The following is a 27,602-nucleotide window of genomic DNA, read 5'->3' on the forward strand; positions in this document are numbered from 1 at the left end:
TTTTAGAGGCCTTTAAGTGACTTGTTTAATAGCATAAACAAACAGATACAAACACACAGTATAGAAGTAAAGAAGGTGAAGGACCCAGGAGAATAAGGAGAGCAGTCGTAGAGCCAGAAATGAATATGCACAGGTAAGAAGGGAGGCCCAACGACAGTGTGAGAATGACATAGCAGCGAAAGCCAAATCTGACTCGAAGCTGTTGTACAGCCACATCAGGAGGAAAACAACAGTCAAGAACCAGATAATTAGGCTGAGGAAGGAAGGAGGGGAGATCACAAGAAACGACAGCGAAGCATGTGAGGAGCTCAACATGAGATTCAAAGAAGTGTTCACAGAGACAGAAGGGCCTTCAGAAAGACGGAAAGGCGGGGTTGGACACAATACATACAATCGAGGACGAAGTGAAGAGGCTGCAAAGCGAGCTAGATACCTCAAAGGAGATGGGGTGCGATAACATCTCTCCATGGGTCCTGAGAGAGGGAGCAGAGGTGCTATGTGTACCACTAACAACAATCTTCAACACATCTATCGAAACAGGGAGACTACCTGAAGTATGGAAGATAACAAATGTAGTCCCATTTTTTAAAAAAAAGGAGATAGACATGAAGCATTAAACTACAGACCGTTGTCACTAACATGTATAGTATGCAAAGTCATGGAGAAGATTATCAGAAGAGCGGTGGAGCACCTAGAAAGGAACGTGCTTATCAATGACAGCCAGCGCGGGCTCAGGGACGGGAAATCCTGTGTCACAAACCTACTGGAGTTCTATAACATGGTGACAGCAATAAGACAAGAGAGAGAGGGGTGGGTAGACTGCATTTTTTGGACTTTAAGAAGGCATGTGACACAGTTCCACACAAGAGATTAGTGCAAAAACTGGAGGACCAGGCAGGGATAACAGGGAAGGCTCTACAGTGGATAAGGGAATAAATGTCAGGAAGACAACAGCGAGTCATGGTGCGTGGTGAGATGTCAGAGTGGGCACCTGTAACGAGTGGGGTTCCACAGGGGTCAGTCATAGAACTGGTGCTGTTTCTGGTATTTGTGAACCACATGACGGAAGGAATAGACTCCACAGTGTCCCTGTTTGCAGGTGATGTGAAGTTGATGAGAAGAATTCAATCGGAGGAGGACCAGGCAGAGCTACAAAGGGCTGTGGACAGGCTGCAGGCCTGGTCCAGCAACTGGCTCCTGGAGTTCAACTCCACCAGATGTAAAGCCATTAAGATTGTGAAATGACAAAGAAGACCGCAGACGGAGTACAGTCTAGGGGACCAGAGACTACAAACCTCACTCAAGGAAAAGGATCTTGGGGTGAGTATAACACCAGGTACATCTCCTGAGGCACACATCAACCAAATAACTGCTGCAGCATATGGGCGCCTAGCAAACCTCAGAACAGCATTCCGACATCTTAATAAGGAATCGTTCAGGACCCTGTACACCGTGTACGTTAGGCCCATATTGGAGTATACAGCACTAGTTTGGAACTCCACACCTAGCCAAGCATATAAGGAAGCTAGAGAAACTGAAACAATTTGCAACAAGACTAGTCCCGGAGCTAAGGTGTATGTCCTACGAGGAGAGGTTAAGGGAAATCAACCTGACGACACTGGAAGACAGGAAATATAGGGGGGTATGATAACGACATATAAAATACTGAGAGGAATCGACAAGGTAAACAGAGACAGAATGTTCCAGAGATGGGACACAGCAACAAGGGGTTACAGATGGAAGTTGAAGACTCAGATGAATCACAGGGATGTTAGGAAGTATTTTTTCAGTCATAGAGTTGTCAGGAAGCGGAATAGTCTAGGAAGTGATGTAGTGGAGGCAGGATCGATACATAGCTTTAAGAAGATGTATGATAAAGCTCATGGAGCAGGAAGAGTGACCTAGTAGCGGGGCCAGGAGCTGTGACTCGACCCCTGCAACCACAACTAGGTGAGTACACACACACACAGGAGCCAGGAGCTATGACTCGACCCTTGCTACCACAAATTGGTGAGTAAAGTCCTTCCATCACCTGTCTATATCACCTGAAAAAACTAAAATTACACTTGAAAACATTATCGCTTGACTGTGTGGAGGTTAGAGCAAGTGAAAATGGTAAATAAAACAGGAATGAAGAAAAGAGGAGAACAGGGACGGGAAGAAAGTGGGCAGAATGATTTGATATCATGATGGCTGGTAGAAAGAGCAAATTGGATGAGGAATGAGGAGTGAGACTTCAGTATTTGCTGGGAGGCAACAGGAAATGTGTATAAAAAAGAGGCATGTGAGGACAGTGTGGAACAGGAGAGAGAGAGAGAGAGAAACATTATACTTGGAGTAACTTACCTTTAAAAATGGGAGAAATTCGCCAGACAGTGAGGCCGCCAGTGCCCAGGAACTGCCCCATGGACACCTCCAGAAAGAAAGTAGGTACCCCGCAGCACAACACCGTCAGCATGTACGGGATCAGGAAGGCACCTGCAACCCACAACAATTAGTCAAAAAAAAATATTAAAGGTGTATACAAGTCACAATACCATAGCTGGAACAATTCACATTTGACTCACAAATTGGAGAGGAAAATTTAGAAGATATTTCGGTCCTTCCTGGACCATATACACGTTTCGGTCCGTGGTGAACGTACCGGAAGAGAGAAACACCTGCAGGACTGAATATGCGGATGCAAAACCGATAAAAAATTACAGTAATAACGGCCGTAAAATACTACAGGAAGATCTGGATAAGTTGAACAGATGGAGTGACAGATGGATGATGAAATCTCATATGGATAAATAACATAATATAAATGGAAGGCATAGGAATCAGGCCATGTGAAGAATGCAAACTGAGTTCCAAAATATAGAAAACATGAGAGAGACAGAGAGAGAGAGAGAGAGAGAGAGAGAGAGAGAGAGAGAGAAAGGAGGGAGGGATCTACGAGTTATTATTAACGAAAGATAAATTATCGGCCTAACATCATATAAAGGAAAGTTATCGGAAATGCATTTGCTATACTAGCGAGCTAAAGCCTTCGAATATATGAATGGATATGTGTTAAAAATGCTATTTAGAACACGTGATAGATCAAGCCTGAAATATTCAGGTGAAGATGATATAGATATGTCAGAGAAGATGCTGGGAGGAGCCATGAAACAGGTATGAGAGGCGGAGAAAAACAAGGTGAGGTATGATGGAAGGAAATATGATATCAACATCAGAGGTTGCAAAAAGAATATGAAAGAACAGATAAAGAAGACTCTTTAGTATCTACAATAAGAAAAACAAGAAACAACAGGGACAAGTGGCCAGAGTTCCAAATTAAAGTAAAAATAGAGTCGAAGAAATAGACGAAATGTTTCTCTACAGAGTGATAGATCCACGACCCGAGTCACAAGAAGAAGCAACAACAAATATTACTGAAGACGATGCACCGCTAGCATAGCTCTGTTCCTGTACCGATAGATAGGTAATCACACACACACACACACACACACACACACACACACACACACACTGCGGGGAATAGACAAGGTGGACAGAGATAGGATGTTCCAGAGAGGGGACACAGGGACAAGGGGTCACAACTGGAAGCTGAAGACTCAGACGAGTCACAGGGACGTTAGGAAGTATTTCTTCAGTCATAGAGTTGTCAGCAAGTGGAATAGCCTAGCAAGTGAAGTAGTGGAGGTAGGAACCATACATAGTTTTAAGAAGAGGTATGACAAAGCTCAGGAAGCAGAGAGAGAGAGGATCCAGTAGCGATCAGTGAAGAGGCGGGGCCAGGAGCTGAGTCTCGACCCCTGCAACCACAATTAGGTGAGTACAATTAGGTGAGTACACACACACACACACACACACATACACAGTACGCTCGTTATCCTCCACCACAACAATGTTCCAACATTTCTTTCAGAAGACTGTCATGTTCAGGTGAGTATTTTTAAACTTTTATATAGGGAGGTTGGAAATATTTTTGCTTAACAGACTGACTCACATTTTTATACACAGGACACGCATTAAGAAATAAATTAAAAATTGCCCACCGAGAAAGAATTAATGGGTTAAATGAAACAAAATATTTCAGATGATCAAGAAAATGCTATACCAGTTTGAGAGAGAAACAAACGAAGAAGAACAGAGAAATATATAAGTATATATTTCTGGAATATACCTGGACAGAGTTTCGGGGGTCAATGCCCCCGTGGTCCGGTCTGTGCCTTGATCTCGAGATATATACCTTCAGGGGTGTATTTCTCTCTCTCTCTCTCTCTCTCTCTCTCTCTCTCTCTCTCTCTCTCTCTCTCTATATATATATATATATATATATATATATATATATATATATATATATATATATATATATATATATATATATATATATATATATATATATAAATCCATATTTTAGGGGTTAAAGTATTCATGTCTGGTGGTGAGCAGGTTACATGCAACCTTAATGACTCTCGTGCAGTCGATATTCTTTAAACCCCCATTAACCAACCAAGCTGTTTTGATGTGTATACTCTAAGAGTGGTAATGTATATATATACTTAGAGTGGTGTATATCCCATTATAATCTCAATATTTGCAGATTCAGTATCCTTGAATGGTGGTGTATAGATTATATGAAAGTCAGTCACTCAACCAACCAATCAACCTGACAACCAAACAACTTTTCAACCAACCAACCAGACAAACAAACAAGAAATCAAGAAAACTGACTGAGGAAGCAAGAAATAGCTTCTTGGTGTCAACGAACAGAACTCTTAAGATTGTTCTCGACACACAGATAAACAAGTTGCTTTACTTGCAACAAACAAATACACTTTAGCACAAACACGTGTGTTTGTATAACACACACACACACACACGTACCGCGTGGGTCCGTGGGTGCAGACGTGGGCACACAAGGCTCCGAGAATCCTAGTGTTTTTAAGGGTGCAGTGACTGCTAACAGTAATCAGTGGTAGTGACATCGTCAGTGAGCAATAATACGAGTGATAACTAAAGTTATTAGTTAGAAAAAGTCGTGAGAAAGCCTGAAATTATCCATTATCCAAAATTATCCAAACGTTTTGGTCTACTAGGCAGCGGTAGGCCTGAAGCAGTGACGTCACGACAAGTTGTGTGCCATTATACATATAAAGTGAAGTGTATATAATGTGAAGTGTATACTATCATAAGTGAAAAGTGAAATTGCGTGAGGAACGAGGGATGTATGATCACATGTGGTTATAATCATCACGGATGAAGGATCTCCAAAATAGGGATTTAAGCTACGTACGACGACTACGTCATCAGCATCTGGCAACTTGTCACGACCGTTGCCAGCGCAAGTATCACCTATATTGTGGTTTGCATGTCGCAGGCTTGGCTTGGCTTGGCCTTGCATCACTGTTAGATACTGGTCACTCACTCCTGCAAGCTATTACAGTAGTTATTAGTAGTAAGAATACTTAGGAAGCTAGGAAGTCCTCTCTAAACGTGAACAAGGAATAGGATAATAACAGCAATAATTGATACTTAAATCCAGAAAGGACAATAAGCGAAGAGTGTAGCATTTCTAGGAAAGACAGAACAGAGAGGTATAACGGATCTACCCCCCCCTAACCATCCCTCCCTCACACACACACACACACAAGGGCAGACACTTATTGAAGCTTTAGACCCTAGTAGCAATTATCGCTTTTTATAACCCAGAATTACTGGTATGTATTAACAGTATCTCCCCACATACCTCCCCCATACACACATACACACACACACATACACACACACATACACACATACACACACATACATACACACACATACACACACACATACACACACACACATACACACATATACATACACACACACACATACACATACACATACATACACACACACATACACACACACACATACACACACATACACACACACATACACACACATACATACACACACACACACACACACACATACACACACACATACACACATACACACACATATATACACACACACATACACACACACATACACACACACACACACATCATAGCTCTCACAGAAACCAAGCTTACAGGTATGATAACAGATGCCATCTTTCCAACGGGATACCAAATCCTGAGGAAAGACAGAGGGAACAGGGGGGGTGGGGGAGTGGCATTGCTGATCAAAAATCGCTGGAATTTTGATGAGCTGGAGAGAGGAGACAGCGGAGAAGAAAGTGATTACATAGCGGGAACACTTCACTCTGGAGGTCCCAAGGTGGTAATAGCAGTGATGTATAACCCACCACAGAACAGCAGGAGGCCAAGGCAAGAGTACGACGAGAGCAATAGAGCGATGGTTGACACACTGGCTAGAGTGGCCAGAAGAGCTCATGCATGCAGGGCAAAGCTCCTGATCATGGGTGACTTTAACCACAAGGAGATCGATTGGGAGAACTTGGACCTACATGGGGGCCAAGATACATGGAGGGCTAAGATGATGGAGGTGGTACTGGAAAACTTCATGTGCCAACACGTAAGGGACACTACAAGAGAGAGAGGAGAGGATGAACCAGCAAGGCTGGACTTAGTATTCACCTTCAGTAGTGCAGATATCGAGGACATCACATATGAAAGACCCCTTGGGGCCAGTGACCATGTGGTTTTAAGCTTCGAATACACAGTAGAGCTACAAGTGGAGGAAGAAGCAGGAAGGCCAGGACGAATGAAGCCAAACTAAAAGAAAGGGGACTACACAGGAATGAGGAACTACCTGAACGGGGTTCAGTGGGACAGAGAACTGGCAGGTAAGCCAGTTAATGAGATGATGGAATATGTAGCAACAAAATGCAAGGAGGCTGAGGAGAGGTTTGTACCCAAGGGTAACAGGAATAATGAAAAAGCCAGGATGAGCCCATGGTTTACCCAAAGGTGCAGGGAGGCAAAAACCAAGTGTGCTAGGGAATGGAAGAAATATAGAAGGCAAAGGACCCAGGAGAATAAGGAGAACAGCCGTAGAGCCAGAAACGAATATGCACAGATAAGAAGGGAGGCCCAAAGACAATATGAAAATGACATAGCAGCGAAAGCCAAATCTGACCCGAAACTGTTGTACAGCCACATCAGGAGGAAAACAACAGTCAAGGACCAGGTAATCAGGCTAAGGAAGGAAGGAGGAGAGACAACAAGAAATGACCGTGAAGTATGTGAAGAACTCAACAAGAGATTCAAAGAAGTGTTCACAGAGGAGACAGAAGGGACTCCAGAAAGACGGAGAGGTGGGGCACACCACCAAGTGCTGGACACAGTGCACACAACCGAGGAAGAAGTGAAGAGGCTTCTGAGTGAGCTAGATACCTCAAAGGCAATGGGGCCAGATAACATCTCCCCATGGGTATTGAGAGAGGGAGCAGAGGCGCTATGTGTACCCCTAACAACAATATTCAATACATCTATCGAAACAGGGAGATTGCCTGAGGCATGGAAGACAGCAAATGTAGTCCCAATCTTTAAAAAGGGAGACAGACATGAAGCATTAAACTATAGACCAGTGTCACTGACATGTATAGTATGCAAAAGCATGGAGAAGATTATCAGGAGAAGAGTGGTGGAACACCTAGAAAGGAACGATCTCATCAACAGCAGCCAACATGGTTTCAGGGACGGGAAATCCTGTGTCACAAAACTACTGGAGTTCTATGACATGGTGACAGCAGTAAGACAAGAGAGAGAGAGGGGTGGGTGGATTGCATTTTCTTGGACTGCAAGAAGGCGTTTGATACAGTTCCACACAAGAGATTGGTGCAAAAACTGGAGGACCAAGCAGGGATAACAGGGAAGGCACTACAATGGATCAGGGAATACTTGTCAGGAAGACAGCAGCGAGTCATGGTACGTGGCGAGGTGTCAGAGTGGGCACCTGTGACCAGCGGGGTCCCACAGTGGTCAGTCCTAGGACCAGTGCTGTTTCTGGTATTTGTGAACGACATGACGGAAGGAATAGATTCTGAGGTGTCCCTGTTTGCAGATGACGTGAAATTGATGAGAAGAATTCACTCGATCGAAGACCAGGCAGAACTACAAAGGGATCTGGACAGGCTGCAGACCTGGTCCAGCAATTGGCTCCTGGAGTTCAATCCCACCAAGTGCAAAGTCATGAAGATTGGGGAAGGGCAAAGAAGACCGCAGACGGAGTACAGTCTAGGGGGCCAGAGACTACAAACCTCACTCAAGAAAAAAGATCATGGGATGAGTATAACACCAGGCACATCTCCTGAAGCGCACATCAACCAAATAACTGCTGCAGCATATGGGCGCCTAGCAAACCTCAGAACAGCATTCCGACATCTTAATAAGGAATCATTTAGGACCCTGTACACCTTGTACGTTAGGCCCATATTGGAGTATGCGGCACCAGTTTGGAACCCACACCTAGCCAAGCACGTGAAGAAACTAGAGAAAGTGCAAAGGTTTGCAACAAGACTAGTCCCAGAGCTAAGAGGTATGTCCTACGAGGAGAGGTTAAGGGAAATCAACCTGACGACACTGGAGGACAGGAGAGATAGGGGGGACATGATAACGACATACAAAATACTGAGAGGAATTGACAAGGTGGACAAAGACAGGATGTTCCAGAGATTGGACACAGTAACAAGGGGACACAGTTGGAAGCTGAAGACACAGATGAATCACAGGGATGTTAGGAAGTATTTCTTCAGCCACAGAGTAGTCAGTAAGTGGAATAGTTTGGGAAGCGATGTAGTGGAGGCAGGATCCATACATAGCTTTAAGCAGAGGTATGATAAAGCTCACAGCTCAGAGAGAGTGACCTAGTAGCGATCAGTGAAGAGGCGGGGCCAGGAGCTCGGACTCGACCCCCGCAACCTCAACTAGGTGAGTACAACTAGGTGAGTACACACATATATACACACACACATACACAAACACACACACACACACACACACACACACACACACACACACACACACACACACACACACACACACACACACACACACACACACACACACACACACACACACACACATACACACACACACACACACACACACACACACACACACACACACACACACACACACACACTGTAAGTACGTGCCGGTCAAGCCCCAGGAGGTTGGGGGTCAGGTCACAAGAAGTTGTGGGCAGCAAAGGACCACTGAGACTACATTACAACGCACAAGCCACCTACCTTTCAGTACTTAATAAACCCACACATAATTCCACGCAAAATTACACACACACACACACACACACACACACACACACACATCCAGACTCACACATACACTCCCCCCCCTCACCACCGACATCTCACTTCTTCCCCTGATCCCTCTCCTCCCTCGTTCACCCTCCCCTCCCCCGTTCACTCCTCCTGCCCACCCCTCCCCACTCCTCTCCCACATAGCCACAGTTCTTCCACTACCTCCCACCCACACTCTGACATACACACTACTAACCTAACATACAGAACTACATAGGTTTCCCACTCTGAGGCAATCAGGATAAAACAAAAATGGGTTGTCAGAGAGCAACAAGAAAAACCAAGGGACAGGAGGAGGAAGCTGCAAAGGAAGATTGGGCAGCAGAGCTCATAAAAAGGGATCATGAATGGGAAAAGAAACTAGAAGAACTTTGCATGAGAATGGAAGAGAGGATAGACATGGAAAGCAGGAAGTGGGAGGTGCATGTCAAAGCAGCAGAGGCTAGGATACAGAGTTTAGAAGAGGAACTGAAAAATCTGAAACAGCCTAAAGAACTAAAGAACATTTTGGGATTGACAACAGAGACTGCTACCTCAACCACAAATAAGGGAACTGTAGGGAAAGAAGGGGCACAACTGCATGGGGAAGCTCTATCAGAGGAGACTATAGTAAATGAAAGAGCTAAGCTTTATGTGGAGGCCCTAACAGACAACAACAGAGCCCAAGGAAAGCCGAGAAGGGAAAATGACAGGCCACTGAGCCCGAGTACATTAGCCAGTGAAACTGAAGAAAGGAAAGCTGCAGTGCAGGAAACCAAATTAAATGAGGGGATACACAGGGATACGCAGTGGGAGAATGAAAGGGTGAGGTCAGTCTTTGTGTATGGGCTCCAGGAAGTTGAAGGGGAAACATATGAAGCAAGAAAACAAGGGGAAAAAAAGCAATTGAAAGCATCATGAAAGCAATAGGAGAAGACGACATGACCCAGCTGGAAAATTTTCGGAGAATAGGGGGGTTTGTAAAAAAAAGAACCCGGCCAGTGAAAGTGATCTTCAAGGCAGAAGCGACTCGGACCAGGATCCTGCAGGACAAAGCACGATTAAGGGACATGCCGGCATACAGGAAGGTGTATCTCGACCGCGACAGAACACAAGAAGAAAGGCAGAAACTGAGAGAGATGGTACAAAGGCGAAAGGAGGAAAGAGAGGGGATGGAGAAGACAGACAGGAGATCCCAGACCCAGGAAGAAGATCAAATACAGCCTCCCTCACAACTTCCTATAGAAGCCTCCCAACCAGGTCAACCCCAGTGCAACCAAACACTCTAAATCAAAACACCCATGCCACATCCAATGCCCCCACCCACTACATTACAAACTCCACCCCCACAGCAACAACCCATAGTTCCTTACCAGGTCTCCCACTTCCCCAGCCCCAATATACCTCCCAGACCACAGTCTTAGAAAAGAAGTTGAAGGTGTGGTATACAAATGCAGATGGAATAACAAACAAGTATGAGGAGTGGCACGAAAGAATCAAAGAGACATCCCTAGACATAATAGCACTCACAGAAACAAAACTCACCAGAATAATAACAGATTCAATCTTTCCATCCGGATACCAAATCCTCAGGAAAGACAGAGGGAGGAGAGGGGGAGGTGGAGTTGCACTGCTCATTTAATACCAGTGGGATTTTGAGAAAATGGAAGGAATGGATGGCACGGGCGAAAGGGACTACTTAGTAGGAACAATCCATTCTGAGGGACATAAGGTGATAATTGCAGTAATGTACAACCCACCACAGAACTGCAGGAGGCCAAGAGAAGAATACGATGAGAGCAACAGAGCAATGATCGACACACTAGCCGAGGTGGCCAGGAGGCACACATGGGGGGAGCAAAGTTACTAGTTATGGGTGATTTCAATCACAGGGAGATTGACTGGGAAAATCTGGAGCCCCATGGGGGTCCCGAAACATGGAGAGCCAAGATGATTGATGTGGTACTGGAAAACCTCATGCATCAACATGTTAGAGACACTACCAGAGAGAGAGGAGAGGATGAACCAGCAAGGCTGGACCTTATATTCACCATGAGTAGTTCGGACATCGAGGGTGTCATGTATGAAAGGCCCCTGGGAGCTAGTGATCATGTGGTTCTGTGCTTCGACTACATAGTTGAGCTCCAAGTGGAGAGAGTAGCAGGAATAGGGTGGGAAAAACCAAACTACAAAAGGGGGAACTACTCAGGCATGAGGAACTTCCTTCAAGACATTCAGTGGGAGAGGGAACTGACAGGAAAACCAGTACAAGAAATGATGGACTATGTAGCAACAAAATGCAAGGAGGCAGAGGAGAGGTTTGTTCCCAAGGGAAACAGAAATAATGGGAAGAACAGAACGAGTCCTTGGTTCACCCAAAGGTGTAGGGAGGCAAAAACTAGGTGTACTAGAGAATGGAAAAGGTACAGAAGACAGAGAACTCAGAAAAATAAAGAAATCAGCCGAAGAGCCAGAAATGAATATGCACAGATGAGAAGGGAGGCTCAGAGACAATATGAAAATGACATAGCATCAAAAGTAAAGACTGACCCGAAGCTGTTGTACAGCCACATCAGGAGGAAAACAACAGTCAAGGACCAGGTAATCAGACTGAGGAAGGGTGATGAGGAATTCACAAGAAACGACCAAGAGGTATGTCAGGAGCTCAACACAAGATTTAAAGAGGTATTTAGAGTGGAAACCAGTAGGACTCCAGTAAATCAGAACAGGGGGGGCACACCAGCAAGTGCTGGATGAGGTACATATAACCAAGGAGGAGGTGAAGAAGCTGCTATGCGAACTTGACACCTCAAAGGCGGTGGGACCAGACAACATCTCTCCATGGGTCCTTAAAGAGGGAGCAGAGATATTGTGTGAGCCATTAACAAAGATCTTCAACACATCATTTGAAACTGGGCAACTCCCTGAGGTATGGAAAATGGCAAATGTAGTCCCAGTTTTTAAAAAGGGAGACAGACATGAGGCACTAAACTACAGACCTGTATCACTAACGTGTATAGTATGCAAGGTCATGGAGAAGATCATCAGGAGGAGAGTGGTGGGGCACCTGGAAAGAAACAAGTGTATAATTGACAACCAGCACGGTTTCAGGGAAGGAAAATCCTGTGTCACAAACCTCCTAGAGTTTTATGACAAGGTGACAGAAGTAAGACAAGAGAGAGAGGGGTGGATCGACTGCATATTTTTGGACTGCAAGAAGGCCTTCGACACAGTTCCTCACAAGAGGTTACTGCAAAAGCTAGAGGATCAGGCACACATAACAGGAAAGGCACTGCAATGGATAAGAGAATACCTGACAGGGAGGCAACAACGAGTCATGGTACGCGACGAGGTGTCAGAGTGGGCGCCTGTGACAAGCGGGGTTCCACAGGGGTCAGTCCTAGGACCTGTACTGTTTTTGGTATATGTGAACGACATAACGGAAGGGATAGACTCGGAAGTTTCCTTGTTTGCAGATGATGCGAAATTAATGAGAAGAATCAAATCGGATGAGGATCAGGCAGGACTACAGAGAGACCTGGACAGGGCTACAAGCCTGGTCCAGCAACTGGCTCCTTGAATTTAACCCTGCCAAATGCAAAGTCATGAAGATTGGGGAAGGGCAAAGAAGACCGCAGACACAATATAGTTTAGATGGCCAAAGACTGCAAACCTCACTCAAGGAAAAAGATCTGGGGGTGAGTATAACACCGAGTATATCTCCTGAGGCGCACATCAATCAGATAACTGCTGCAGCATATGGGCGCCTGGCAAACCTCCGAATAGCGTTCCGATACCTCAGTAAGGATTCGTTTAAGACTCAGTATACCATTTACGTCAGGCCCATACTGGAGTATGCAGGACCAGTTTTGGGGTCCACACCTAGTCAAGCCCTCAAAAAATTGGGAAAATGCAAAGGTTTTCCCAAAAAGACTAGTCCCAGAGCTGCAGGGATTGTCCCCAAAAGAAAGGTTGGGGAAAAAAGGGCCCGACGACCTTTTGGGGGACAGGAGGGGCAGGGAGACATGATAAGCAAAATAAAATACTGTCGGAATAGACAAGGGGGGAAAAAAGACCCCGGATGTTTCCAGAAAGGACACAGACACAAAAAGGTCACAATTGGAAGTTGAAGACTCAGATGAATCAAAGGGATGTTAGGAATTTTCCCAGTCTAGAGTAGTCAGGCCGGGGAATGCCAAAAAGTGACGTAGGGGAGGGGGAACTAACAAGTTTTAAGGGGATGATAGAGCTCGGGGGGAGAGAGGAGGACCTAGTACAATGCGAAGAGGGGGGCCCGGGGCTTGACTGCCCCCTGCAACCACAAATGGGTAAAGTACAAAATAGTACACACACACACAAAATACACACACACACACACACACACACACACACACACACACAAACATCGCAAAAAAACAATGTGCTGTAGCCTTTTTTCCCCTATAAACAGCTAGTGAAAAGCAAACAAACGAACTGTTTTGCTATAAACAACAACCAAACAAATGGGGCAAACAATGGTAGAAAACAGATTCAGATGACGGCCAGTGTGAAGGATAAATTTGGTTTTGGGTTTTTGGAAAAATTTTTTGGGAGAAGGAAGGAAGGGGAGGAGGGAAGGAAGGGGGAGGAAGGAAGGAAGAGGGGAAGGAAGGAGGGGGGGAAGGAAGGAGGAGGAAGGAAGGAGGGGAAGGAAGGGAGGAGGAGAGAGAAAAAGAGAGAGATTTAAATGAGGGGGGAACAGGAAGCAGAGGTAAACGAAAAAAGGAAAGTAAAACAACAAAAAAAAACAACAACTATACAAAACAAATCATCCCCACGGGAAAGATGAACCCCAAAAAAAATTGCTAAAAATACTTTTCTTGTAAATATGGCCCTGTGAGGGAAAAACAACCTTTTTAAAATTTGAGGGGCCAAAGAAAAGGAATTAATTTAGGTTGGATGTGAAGCGAAGCGCTAAACCCTGTGGCATTCCGGGGAACGAGTTTGGAGGGTCGACGGGGCCTCAAACACAAAGGAAAAAAAACTTTTTGACGACGTTTGGTCCCACTTGAACCATTAACCAGCCCCACTGCCCGAAGGTAAGGGGCCAGTATATAAGGGGAGAGCAAGGACGGGGGAAAAGGGGCATTTCCAGTGCACAGAACACAGCAGAACCTCCGGGAACCTTTCGAGTCACTCGTCTTCTGCTTGTTGGGGCAGGACCCCTGACAGCTTTCATTGTCAGTGGTCCACAACTCCGGACCCCCCAGCAGGGTGACTCCCAAAGGCCGGTGTTTGGAGTTTAAAGCCTCATACCAGCGACAACACTGGGGCTACACCAGACTCAGCACTGACTTCTACTCACAACACTTCTGTTGCTCTGTGTAGTGAGGAAAATGCTGAGAGAGTTTGTGGATGTTAGAGATGATGACTGTCATCTCTTTATTAGACTGAATGTCATGACCAAGACGACATGCTGTGTTCCGCCACAGGACATCAGAGACTATTATAGCTAACTTCCTAAACTACTTGTACTGCCAAGATACACATTGCACTTATCGCCATGCCCCCACAAAGTACATGACACAGAGACCTAAGCCAGTCCCTGTCGCCTCATAGGAGACTGCTATTGTCATCATGAGGCTGCACCTGTCATATCACTCCTGAGCTGCCCCTGTCATGTTATAGGCTGCCCTGTCATGTTATAGAACTGTATCATTGAGCACTGTCATGTTATAGGGCTGCCCTGTCATGTCATGGGAGCTGCCCCTATGTGTCGGCTGCCTGTGTGTCATTGGGCTGCTCCTGTTATGTCATTGGGCTCCCTGTCATATTATGAGCTGCCCTGTCATTATCATTGGGCTGCTCCTGTCATGAGCTGAGGCGATACTTACCTGGACTAAACACAACACCTCACTTCCTCTAAGGCCAGTGACATTTCATCATTTAAAGTACAGTGTGGACTGCTGTTTCCTGATGAATATATTAAATATCATCATCATTATCATCATCATCATCATCCATCATCCTATCCATCCATCATCATCATCATCACTCCCATCATCTCATATCCATCATCATCATCATCATCCCATCATCATCATCCTCCATCATCATCATCATCATCATCATCATTGCATTTTGCTCAGAGCCTCCAGTCCAGGACTCGTCCCCAACCTCAACGTAAGCTGAGTCTGTGGGTCAGGTGTGGCTCCCAGTCCATCCACAGGACTCCCCATACAAGTACCTGTGCAGTGTTGCCGAGTGTATATGACCTTATGATTTTCCCCCTATTATAAATTCATAAATTTATTTACACCTTACATGTGCACTTCTGTGATGGATGTAGTAATCCCTAGTAGTTTGTAACTGTGACTATGTTGTATATTAATAATAATAATAATAATAATAATAATAATAATAATAATAATCTTTCACCCCCGCAGTATCCCACCGAGACAGGGTGGCCCAAAACGAAAACAGTTTCTCCTTTAAATTTGTGCGTATACAGCAGAAGGGTTACTAGCCCCCTTGCCCCGCATTTAGTTCCTCTTGATGCATGGCTTAGGAGGAAGAATTTTGTTCCACTTCCCACTGAGATGTTGAAAATTAATTTAATAAAAATAAAATAATAATAATAATAATAATAACAAAATTAATAATATAACAATTAATAATAATAATAATAATAATAATAATAATAATAAAATAATAATAATAATAATAACAATAATAATAATAATAATAATAATAATTGTAAATAATAACAATAACAATAATAAAAATCTAAAAATATAAAAATAATAATAACAATAATAATAATAATAATAATAATAATAATAAATAATAATAATAATAATAATGAGAGAAAAGGCTTTTAGATTATTTTGATGTATTCATCTCCATACCGCCCAGTAAACTCCAGTTACCTGGTTCATATGAGTAGTTTGAAACAGAATGGTTTAGGGCCACCTAGAGTGGCTTAGTGCTTAATGTATACTATAGGTCTATCTAACCTGGTAGTCGCATCAACCCTGTATTGTGAGATCAGGTACAAATGGAATGCTAAAGTGGCTGTGTTGTGCCAAGGGACTGGAATTAGTATAATGGGGTTCATTGAATAGCAAGATCACAGCTACAAGGCAATCAGGACTCAAATGTGACAACCATAAATCTGAGGACAGCTCCACTCTTACATCTTAGACAGCTCGACAATCTCAGACTGGGTAAAGAGAGTTTGAGGCTGGGTGGACGATTACATTTGAGTGTGGTGACAGCCCAGTCCGCTCATGGTACTGGCTAATGGTTGTACCCCGTCTCTTGTGCTGACCACCTCCCCTTCCTTCCTCTCTCTCAGTGCCCATCCTTCCCCGCCCTCTGCCCTGCCATGCCCCGTCCCGCCATGCTTTCCCCGCCATGCCCTGCTCCTCATCCCGTCCCGTCTTGCCGTCCCCGTGAGCTGATCCCATCCCCCTGTCTCTCTCTCCCAAATCTCTCCAGTGTCAAATTTCCTTTCTGTCCTGCCCCGTCGTCACTGGGCAGTTTGGGGTAATCATTGCCCTTTCCTTTTCAACTTGTATGATAATGATCTTTATATATATATATATATATATATATATATATATATATATATATATATATATATATATATATATATATATATATGTATATATATGTTTTTATATCGTGCCGAATAGGCAGAACTTCGATCCCACAAATACAACGTTCATCTTGCCATATAGGACAAGTGAAAATTTGTAAATGCAATAATTTCCTAAATCATTCTGAAACCCAACGAAAAAATATATTTCCTGTTTGTTTGTATTAAATTGTATTAAACAAATCTAAATATATTTAGTTGGGGTTAGGCTAAAATAAATTTTCTTATTATAATAAGGTTAGGTATATTTTCTAAGATTCTTTTGTACAAATTATAAATTTTGCATCAGCATTAATGAAAAAAAAATATCTTTAAACTATAAAGAAAATTTTAGAAAAGGGCTTAATTTTAAATGAGTTCTTCTAATTTAATTAATTTTTTAATATTATATATATATATATATATATATATATATATATATATATATATATATATATATATATATATATATATATAATATATATATATATATATATAATTTTACAGTTCTGCTAAAGACAAGAGTTGATCCTAAAGTTGTCATCTGACTCAGATCTTTGAATATTAATTTACAATACATCTAACAACTTCTTAGTTCAACAAACCAGAGGCAGTGATTGAATGTACATGACTTATGGACAACAGTGTTCGTAGAAAATATGCATGATAAGAAATTCTGCACTACCTGACTGAATGAAGGTGAAGTTAAAACTGTACAAACAACTACTACCCCCCAGCCTCTCCTCCGTCTCTCCACCTTTCTACAAGATCACACTTCCTTCTGCCTGTGACAGACTTTCATCGTGTAAAAAAACATTATGATTATTCTGTGTAGGAATAATGCAGGGAAACCCCATCAACTTTGTTTTTTCTGGGAGGGACCCACAACAGTTGATAACACCTAGGTAATTCCTGTTTGGTAGACAGGGCAGCAGGGGGAAAGGGAAAACATACCAACTTTCCACCCGTGCCGGAAATAGACCATGGATACTCAGTATGCAAGCAAGTGAGTTACCAGTCGAAAGTCGTTGGTAAACCCATCCTGTGTGAGGGAAATGAAAAGAAACTAACTACTTTTTTGCCACTATGTAACTATCATAAATGGAAAATCAGCTTTCTCTCAGGATACAACTGGGTGAAGTCTGAGCTTTCTTACAAGGCAAAGCCAAACCCCGGGTAGCCTAGTAAACTAGTCATCATTTGGCCAAGGGATTGTAAAGAGACATTGTTTCCTACTAAAAAAACACTAGAAGAGATGTCCGTGACCAACGGTTCCCAAGCACACACACACACACACACACACACACACACACACACACACACACACACACCCCCCCCCCCACTTGCTGAGGGTGGCAGAAGAGCTCACTCAGCAGGCAAAGTTGCTGGTTATGGTTGATTTCAACCACGGGGAGACTGACTGGAAACCTGGGACATGGGGGCCCCAAACATGGAACCAAGATGATGGATGTGGTGCTGGAAAACCTCATGCACCGACATTTAGGACACTACAAGTGGAGGAGGATGAACCAGCAGATTGGACCTTGTGTTCACTGAGCAGTTCAGACATTGAGGACATCCATAGAAAGTCCCTAGGGCTATGACCACGTGGTTTGTGCTTTGAATACATAGTAGAGTTGCAAGTGGAGAAGTAACAGGAGGGTTTAATGGGGAAAAACCAGACTATAAAGAGGGGACACATAGGTTTTAGAACTTCCTGCAGGAGGTTCCTGGGGCAGAAAACTGACAGGAAAGCCAATAAATGAAATGATGGAATATGTAACAACAAAATCAAGGAGGCAGTGGAAGGTTTATTCCCAAACAGAAACAATGGGAAGACCAGAAAAGGCCCCGGTTTTTCCGGACGTTTGAGAAGCAAAAACAAAGTGCAATGAGAATGGGAAAAGTACGAAGGTATGAAATAGGGAGTTAGTCAGAGCCAGGAACGAGTATGCACAGGTAAGGAGGAGGCCCAGCGACGTTTGAAAATAACATAGCATCGAAGTCAAAACTGACCCGAAAAAGTTGTATAGCCACATCAGGAGGAGCAACAGTCAAAGACCAGGTGATCAGACTGAGGACAGAAGGTGGAGAACTCACAAGAAATGATCAGGAGGTATGTGAGGACTAAACAGGAGATTTAAAGGGAAATTTTACAGCCGGGTGTGTACGTTGGTTTTGCGTGCAGCCAGCAGTAACAGCCTGGTTGATCAGGCTCTGATCCCAAGACCTGGTAGACCGGGCCGCGGCGTTGACCCCGGGAACTCTCTCCCGGTAAACTCCAGAGACAGGAAGGGCTCTGGAGAGACAACACAGAGGAACATCAAAAGAATATGCACAATTTGGATGACCGAATAACCGGGAGGAGGTGCAGAAGCTGCTAAAAATGACCTTGATACCTCAAAGCCGATGGGGCCGGACAACATCTCCCCGTGGGTCCTTAGAAGGGGCAGAATTTCGTCCCCAAACCCTTTTAAACACCCCGAAACTGGGCATCCCCGAAATGGGGCACAAATGTAGTCCCCATTTTTAAAAAGAAAGAAACAGGCGCCTAAACTCGCCTGTTCTGGCATGTATAGCCCCGGGGGTTTTCCCGGGGGATCAACGCCCCGGGCGGTCGACCGGCCTCCCGAGGGAAGGGGCCCGATCAACTGGGCTTTACTGCGGGCCCGCACGGTCACACCGAGCCACACCCCGGTGCCCCCTGACTTTGGTATCCCCAGCTCTCTCTTGAAGGCCCCCGGGGGCTTTTGGAAATTCCCCCTAAGGATGGGGCTTTAACTTTTTTGGGGCCCCCGGCCCTTATTTTTTTTTCCCTATGTACCTGGCGCCCTTTTTTTGGCCCTTTTTTGTCCCTCCCCAGTTTTTTTCTGTGGGGGTGTTTTGTGTCAGTTTGAGCCCACCCTTTCCCAAGATTTTGGGTTGTTTTGATATATCTCCCCTCCTGCGTTCCAACAATACAAGTCAAATGAAAGCGTTCCCAGTAGTTAAAAGGTGCTTGACGAACTTATACGTGCAAAAAAGGATCTCTGTACCCTCCTAGATCTGCGTTTCACCTGCAAATGGAATGTTAATGAAGATATTCCACCTAGAAAAACAAGTTTTTGAAAGGATCATCAGGGCGCACCCCGTTTAAAATTCTCATTACCCATCCTTCATTTTCTTTTGGTGCGTCGTGGCACTGTTGTGATCCTTAAAGGAGATCCTCAGACATTCTCTCCCAGACCCCTACATTTTTTCCGCTCTATTTTTGGCCGGGTAGTATCTCTTTTTTTATTATCCCCATTTCCAAAACGGTTTTGGGAATTTTCCTCATTGACATCAATTTTTTTACCGTTCCCCAGGAAAACTTTGTTTTTTTTTAGGTTAACCGCGTCCTCAGAATGACACCCTCAGCAGACCCTATATCTCCGAAGGATGATCGGTGCTATGTTATATCTCTGTTTTGTCTGTTTGAGGATAAAGAATAAGAGGGGGCATTTGGCCTTGTGGAACGGGAGCTCTTCACTATGGAGCCCCCGTTTCTCTGTATTTTCTCTTTGTGTTCGATTTGGGGGGAAGTTAAAAGATCCATCTCCCCCTTTATTATTCCTTTTTTTGTATTTTGGGCATTCTCTGATCGCTTTTTCAAATGTTTTTTAAAAATCTGTTTAAAACACCACTTATTTTTTTCCCGGGCACCCAAGGCCCTTTCATGGACCCAGTTTGTGAGGCAGGGACCTCCTGAACCCATGTTCCCTGGATTGTGCAGTTTGGAATCAGGTGATTTCAATCCTCTTCTTGCACTTTTTAAAAAAAATTTTTTGATGTGGACTAGAGCTTTTGGGTTTTAAGCTTGCAAATCTTTGCTGCCACCTTTATGAGTGGGGAAAATTTCCGTTGTTTAAGTATTAAATTTCCCCCCTGCCCAAGCTCCTCCTCCATAGTGTTTGGGGGAAGGAGGGGGTTCCCGTTCTTGGTAAAACAGGTTCCAAATCTGGGCGGGCTGGTGCAAGGGATGTTGTTGGCTTTTCAAATCTATGGGTTAAGGGGTTTAGAAATCCTACATTTTGGTTTTAGGCTCATTCGAAAATAACATTACAAAACTGGAATCTTTATTGAAGAAACTTCGCCACACAGTGTATCAGTCAAAAAAAGTAGAAATGGTAGGGGGTAAAATTGGGGTTTGGGCCCTCAACCCGGATTCGTGTGTTGTCCATCCCCTTGTAGTAAGGTGATGGATGAACATCGAAAGTTCCTCTCCTTACCCATTCTACTTGTGATGAATTGTGTAAATTCCCTTGTTACATAAAATTTTCAATTCTTCTTGTCAGTTTTTAAACATTCATCACATGAAGAAATCATTTGGGTCGTCGTCCTAACCGATTATGGGTTTACTAAACACAGAGTCGTACTGGGTTTCAATTTTCCTCATTTCCTTTCATCTGTGAAATCCCATCCTGTCTGAGTAAAGGGGCCCCAACTGATGTGGTTTTCCTTGTTTTGGCAAAGAAAAGAAATATTTTGAATTTCTTTCAATTTCACTAACTTTGCTCCTCCTGCCTCTCCCCGGTTCCTGTAAGTCATTTAACAAATTCGTGTTTCCCTTCCCGGGCAGGCCTCCTTTCGGTATCAGATATTCTAGCACTCCAAGGGGCTCAGTGACCTTTTTCTTCTGAGAGGGGGTCTTTCTCTTTCCCGTTTCTCCCGCTCTTCTTCTTTTTTGGGGTATCCTGAACATGCTTCGGGTAGGAAATTGATCCTTTCAGGGACTGGTTTGGATCCTGTCATTTTGACATCCAAAATGTTTGTTTGGACATGGGTTTTTCCGCCCCCGTTGATTTCTTGTTTTGATTTTCATTTTGGAACACCTTCACGGTACACATTCTGTGATCAGGACCCTATGTACGTCTGGACTTCGATTAGGTTGAGTCGGAAATTGTTTTTTTTATATTCTTATGTTTTTATCAGGTCCTCATTATTTTGAAAATAAAGGGCAAGTGTTTTTCTGTCTTTGGCTCCCTTCCTGGCAAAGGGGTGTTTTTCCGAGCAGTAGCTCATGTTTGACCTTTCATCTCGCTACCTCCGGGTTTTTCAGCTATAACATTATTGCTACATTCTTCCCTTTTTTATGCCTTGGTTCAAATCCAGATAAGATGTTTGGGGGTGGAGCTGGGTTTCAAACATAAACCATTTTTAATAGCTTTCCTTAATGTTGTGGGGTTGCATCTGGGGGCTTTTATACAACCACAAGCTGGGTTTTGGGTTTTCAGTCTTTATTGTGAACCCCTCCTTTTTTGGTGTTCACAACTCCCTGCAGATCATGCAAAGTTATGGAGAAGATTATCAGGAGGAGAGTGGTGGAGCACCTGGAACGGAACAAGATTATAAATGAAAACCAGCATGGGTTCATGGAAGGCAAATTCTGTGTCACAAACCTTCTGGAGTTTTATGACAAGGTAACAGAAGTAAGACACGAGAGAGGGATGGGTTGATTGCATTTTCCTGGACTGCAGGAAGACCTTTGGCACAGTTCCTCACAAGAGATTAGTGCAGAAGCTGGAGGATCAGGCGCATATAACAGGGAGGGCACTGCAATGGATCAGGAATACCTGACAGGGAGGCAACAACGAGTCATGGTACGTGAAGAGGTATCACAGTGGGCGCCTGTGACGATATATGCGAACGACATGATGGAAGGAATAGACTCTGAAGCGTCCCTATTCGCAGATGATGTGAAGCTGATGAGAAGAATTAAATCGGATGAGGATGAGGCAGGACTGCAAAGAGACCTGGACAGGCTGGACATGTGGTCCAGAAACTGGCTTCTCGAATTTAACCCTGCCAAATGCAAAGCCATGAAGATTGGGGAGGCAAAGAAGACCGCAGACAGAGTATAGGCTAGGTGGACAAAGACCACAGACCTCACTCAGGAGAAAGACCTTGGGGTGACCATAACATCGAGCAAGTCACCGGAGGCACACATCAACCAAATAACTGCTGCAGCATACGGGCGCCTGGTTCAAGACACTGTACACTGTGTATGTTGGGCCCATACTGGAGTATGCAGCACCAGTCTGGAACCCACACCTGGTCAAGCACGTCAAGAAGTTAGAGAAAGTACAAAGGTTTGCAACCAGAGCTCAGGGAATGTCGTACGAGGAAAGGTTGAGGAAATCGGACTGACGACACTGGAGGACAGAAGGGTCAGGGAGACATGATAACAACATACAAGATACTGCAGGGAATAGACAAGGTGGACAGAGACAGGATGTTCCAGAGAGGACACAGAAACAAGGGGTCACAACTGGAAGCTGAAGACTCAGACGAGTCACAGGGACGTTAGGAAGCATTTCTTCCGTCATAGAGTCGTCAGGAAGTGGAATAGCCTAGCAAGTGAAGTAGTGGAGGCAGGAACCATACATAGTTTTAAAAAAAAGGGATAAAGCTCGGGAAGCAGGGGGAGGACTGGGGCGATCAGTGAAGAGGGGGGGCCCCGGGAGCTGAGTCTCGACCCTGCAACCCAATTGGGGAATTAGATAGAAAAACACACACACACACACACACACACAAAAAAAAAAAAAAAAAAAAAAAAAAAAAAAAAAAAAAAAAAACATGAACGGACATTAAAAAGGTCCCACGGGCAACATTTTGACACTGGACAGGCCAAAATAAATTGAAAAAATGATGGGGCCCCAACTGGAGCTCTGTGACTGAAAAATCTTTTAAACCCCCTGTGATTCATCGGGTTTTTTAACTTCCGATTGGGGCCCTTGTTGCTTTTTTCATATCTGGAACATCCTGTCCCTGCCCACCTTATAAATTTTAGTATTTTATATTTTTTACCCCCATTCCCCCCTTCCCTCCTATTTTTCCCAATTTTGTCATGTTGAGTTCTCTTAACCTTTCCCCGTAAAACCCAAATTTTCCCAGCCCCAGGACTAGTCTTGTTGAAAATCTTTGGCACATTCTCTAATTTCTTGACGTGTTTGACCAAATGGGGTTCCAACTGGTGCCTTTTTCCAATTTTGGGCCTCACGAAACAGTGTAAAATTGGTAAAATGATTCCCTTAGATGCCCAAAAAACGCTGTTCTCGGGTTTTTCCGGGGCACCCATATGCTAAAGCAGTTTTTTGGTCGGGGTTGCGTCTCGGGAAACGTGCTCAGTATGTCTCACCCAAAAACCCTTTTTGGCCAGTGATTTTGCACCCCCTCTGACCTCTTGGCCGTACTCCGTCTGCGGTCTTTTTTTGCCCTTTCCCCCAAGCTTCATAATTTGCATTTTGCTGAGGTTAAACCCCGGGAACCTTTTAAAACGTTTAACCTTTTCCCTTCTCCTAAAGGCGTGGGGTTAGGGGTAGTTGGGGTTGTATAAAGGGAAAATAGGAATTAGTAGCTTTCAAAAAATATCTAGGCTAGACAGGACCCCGGAATGGGTTTAAGCTGGAAAATTTCAGATTCAGGAAGGATATGGGAAAAGCACTGGTTTGGTAATAGAGTTGGGATAGGTGGAACAAACTCCCGGGGTACCTCATGGGAAACTAAGATGTTGTGTAGTTTAAAAAATAGGTTAAAAAAATACATGAGTGGGTGTGGGTGGGTGTAAGTTGGACCCGACTTCTGGTGCCTGGGTCAGGTGCCTTGCCCCCCTTCCCCTTAAGTGGGGGTGGCCTGTTGGGGGGGGCCCAAATTAAAAGTCAAAGCCGGGGGTTTGGGTTGGACCTGTCCCCCTTTGGATCAGAGGCCTGCTAAATTTTCCTTCTTTCTTATGTTCTTATATAAAACACCCCGGCCCTATGGCCCTTTTAAAACCCCCACTCGCCATGCCTCACTGTGTGTGTGTGTGTGTGTGTGTGTGTGTGTGTGTGTGTGTGTTGTGTGTGTGTGTGTGTGTGGGGTGTATGTATGTGTGCGTGTTTTTGGTTGTGTGTGTGTGTGTGTGTGTGTGTGTGTGTGTGTGTTTTTATGGGGCGTGTTGTGTTTTTTTTGTGTGTGTGTGTGTGTGTGTGTGTGTGTGTGTAGTGTGCCCCAGGGGGGCTCGATTTAAAACCCACTAATGAAACAAACCCCTAAATAAAAATTTTCCCCAGGGTTGGAAAACAGCTTTAGACAGAAAACACCAGTTCCCTCCCAAGCAAAATGTACAGAGTAGCTGTAAAACCAACCCGGCCCCCAAAACAACGATTCTAACTAAGGAAAAAGGGGTAAGTCATCCATAAAAGGGAAAAAAAAAACCCTGAACCTGGGTTCTAAACTTTGAAGCCCCGACTACAGGTATGTAGATGCCCAGTCAGCACAAGGTACTAAAGGGAAATTAGACTCATGTGGCATGTGTATCATTTAAAATTACATTTATTGGGGAAACTTTTGCCACACAGGCATCGGGATTTAAAAGAAGAATAGTGAAGACCCTTTGTTTCCCCACCATTTTTCCCTTCATATTGGACGATAAACCCCAAAAATAGCAAAGGGTTTTCCAAAAAAAAAAAACGTACCCAACATTTGCACATGTTTTTAATTTATCCTTGTAAGGTTCTCTGACCCTTTTTACCCTACAAGGTCTGGGAGAGTTAGACTCAGATCCCCAAACACAGCGATTTTCCCCCAAACCCCCCTTCCCAAAAAATGTCAAAAATCCCCCAATTCTCAATAAGACCCCTTGCACAGATTTTTGAAGAAAGGATCAATCCCGGCTCACCAATAAATCCGCTCTCCAAGTCTGAGTCTACATGCCCAAAACGGAGCAACGTTCTCCCAGACAAAAACCCAGAGGAGACTTTGTTGGTGTGAGACCAGGGTCTCCAAAACTCACTCCAGAAATCAAACAAGATGCAAGTTTTTTCCCATAGCAGGCATGTAATCTTTTTTTTTTTTTATTTATTAGGGTTTCTGGCCCCGGGTCTTTAAGGGGTAGCCAATCGTAACTCTTTGTGATCACAGGTGTAGTTTGTTGTGTGTTTACACCCTGCCTATAAATGTCGAAGATATAAGTAAACTTCTATAAAGAATTATTTTTTTCCTTTAAATTTTTTTAACAAGTCATTGAACATAAAAATTAGAGGGGAAAAGGAAAAAGTACACAAAAATTTACATTTTTTTCCTGGATGCTGTTGCTGTCACACTGTATGCTGTCCCTGAAATCTTACACTGTACTTCCCCTGTATGCTGTCACACTGAAATCTGTCACACTGTATGCTGTCACCCCACTTATGCTGTCCCCTGTATGCTGTCCCCCTGTATGCTGTCCCTGTATGCTTCCTCACACTGTTTCCTGTCCCCTGTATGCTTCACACTGTATGCTTCACACTGTATGCTGTCCTCCCCTGTTCTGTCTCACGGGCTGTCACCTGTATGCTGTCACCTGTTGCTTCACACTGCTGTCCCCTTTTCCTGTCCCCTGTATGCTTCACCCCACATTTGCTGTCTCCTGTATCCCTGTCCCCTGTATCTGTCTTCCACACTTATGCTGTCTCACTGTTGCTGTCTCACTGTATGCTGTCTCCTGTATGCTGTCACACTGTACCCTGTCCCTCACATTTATGCTGTCACACTGTATCTTCTTTCCCACACTGTTCTGTCACCCTGTATGCTGTCTCCTGTATGCTGTCACCCCTGTATGTTTCCCCACTCACACTGTATCTGTCTCACTGTATGCTGTCACACTGTATCTGCCCTCCCTGTATCTTCCTCACACTGTGCTGTCCCCTGTATCTGTCCCCCCACACTGTTTTTAAATATATGCTGTCCACTGTATGCTGTCACTGTATGCTGTCCCCTGTTTTCCCCACACCACACTGTATCTGTCCCCCACACTGTATGTTGCCCCATTTGTATCCTCACACTGTATTTTGGCACACCCTTGCGTCACTCCACTTATGTTCCCCCTGTATGTTAACACCTTGCTTCCTCATCTTCCTTTACATTTATATTTGACACACTGTACTGCCCATCCTCTATGCTGTCCCTTATTTGGCCACCGTATCTTTTCCCCCCACACTGTATGTTGACACCTTATGCACCTCCCCTGTATGTTGCCCCTTTTGTTATGCTGTCACACTGTATGCTGTCACATTATCCCTGTCCCCCTGTATGCTGTCACACTGTATGCTGTCCTTACCTGTATGCTATCCCTCCCCTGTATGCTTCCTCCCTGTAATACCCCCACACTATATCTTCCTCCCTGTACCTTAACCCTTTATCTGTCACCCCACCCCTGTATGCTGTCCCCCACACTTTCCCTGCCACTCACACTGTATCTGCTCCTCACACTGTATGCTGTCACTTACACTGTATGCCCCCTTCCCTGTTGTTTCCCTCCCCTGTATGTTGACACACTTACTATCACACTTTTGCTTCACTCCCCTGTATGTTGACACACGGGCCTGTCCCTGTATCTTCCTCCCTGTATGTTGACACACTGATGTTTCCCCTTTGTATGCTGTCCTTACACTTTGCCTTCCCTTATTTTCCCACTCACACTGTATGTTGCCCTTTTGTATGCTTACACTGTATCCCTTTCCCCCACTTTTGCTGTCACACTGTACCTCCCCTTTTACACTGTATCCCCAATCACTCACACTGTATACCCCTCCACTTATGCTTCCCCCCTGTTGTTTCCACTCCAGGGTTTTTCCCCCCACACTGCATGCTGTCACTCCCTGTATCTGTCACTTACCCCTTTTCTTCCCCTCCACACTGTATGCTGTCCTCACACTTTTGCTGTCCCCCCACCTGTATGCTGTCCCCCACTGTATCTGTCAC

At 44.4% G+C, this 27,602-nt stretch overlaps 1 protein-coding gene across 1 annotated transcript in view; it reads right to left on the reverse strand.

Moving 5' to 3' along the window:
* LOC128684365 (sodium- and chloride-dependent GABA transporter 1) overlaps positions 1-27,602 on the reverse strand; it is a 189,506-nt gene that overhangs the window by 45,676 nt on the left and 116,228 nt on the right. Inside the window, exon 3 of the mRNA XM_070079904.1 lies at positions 2,347-2,478. Within this exon, the coding sequence (XP_069936005.1) occupies positions 2,347-2,478 (132 nt within the window). The remainder of the gene's footprint in view (positions 1-2,346; positions 2,479-27,602) is intronic.

This window comes from Cherax quadricarinatus, unplaced genomic scaffold (assembly GCF_038502225.1).
Source record: "Cherax quadricarinatus isolate ZL_2023a unplaced genomic scaffold, ASM3850222v1 Contig39, whole genome shotgun sequence".
NCBI lineage: Eukaryota > Metazoa > Arthropoda > Malacostraca > Decapoda > Parastacidae > Cherax > Cherax quadricarinatus.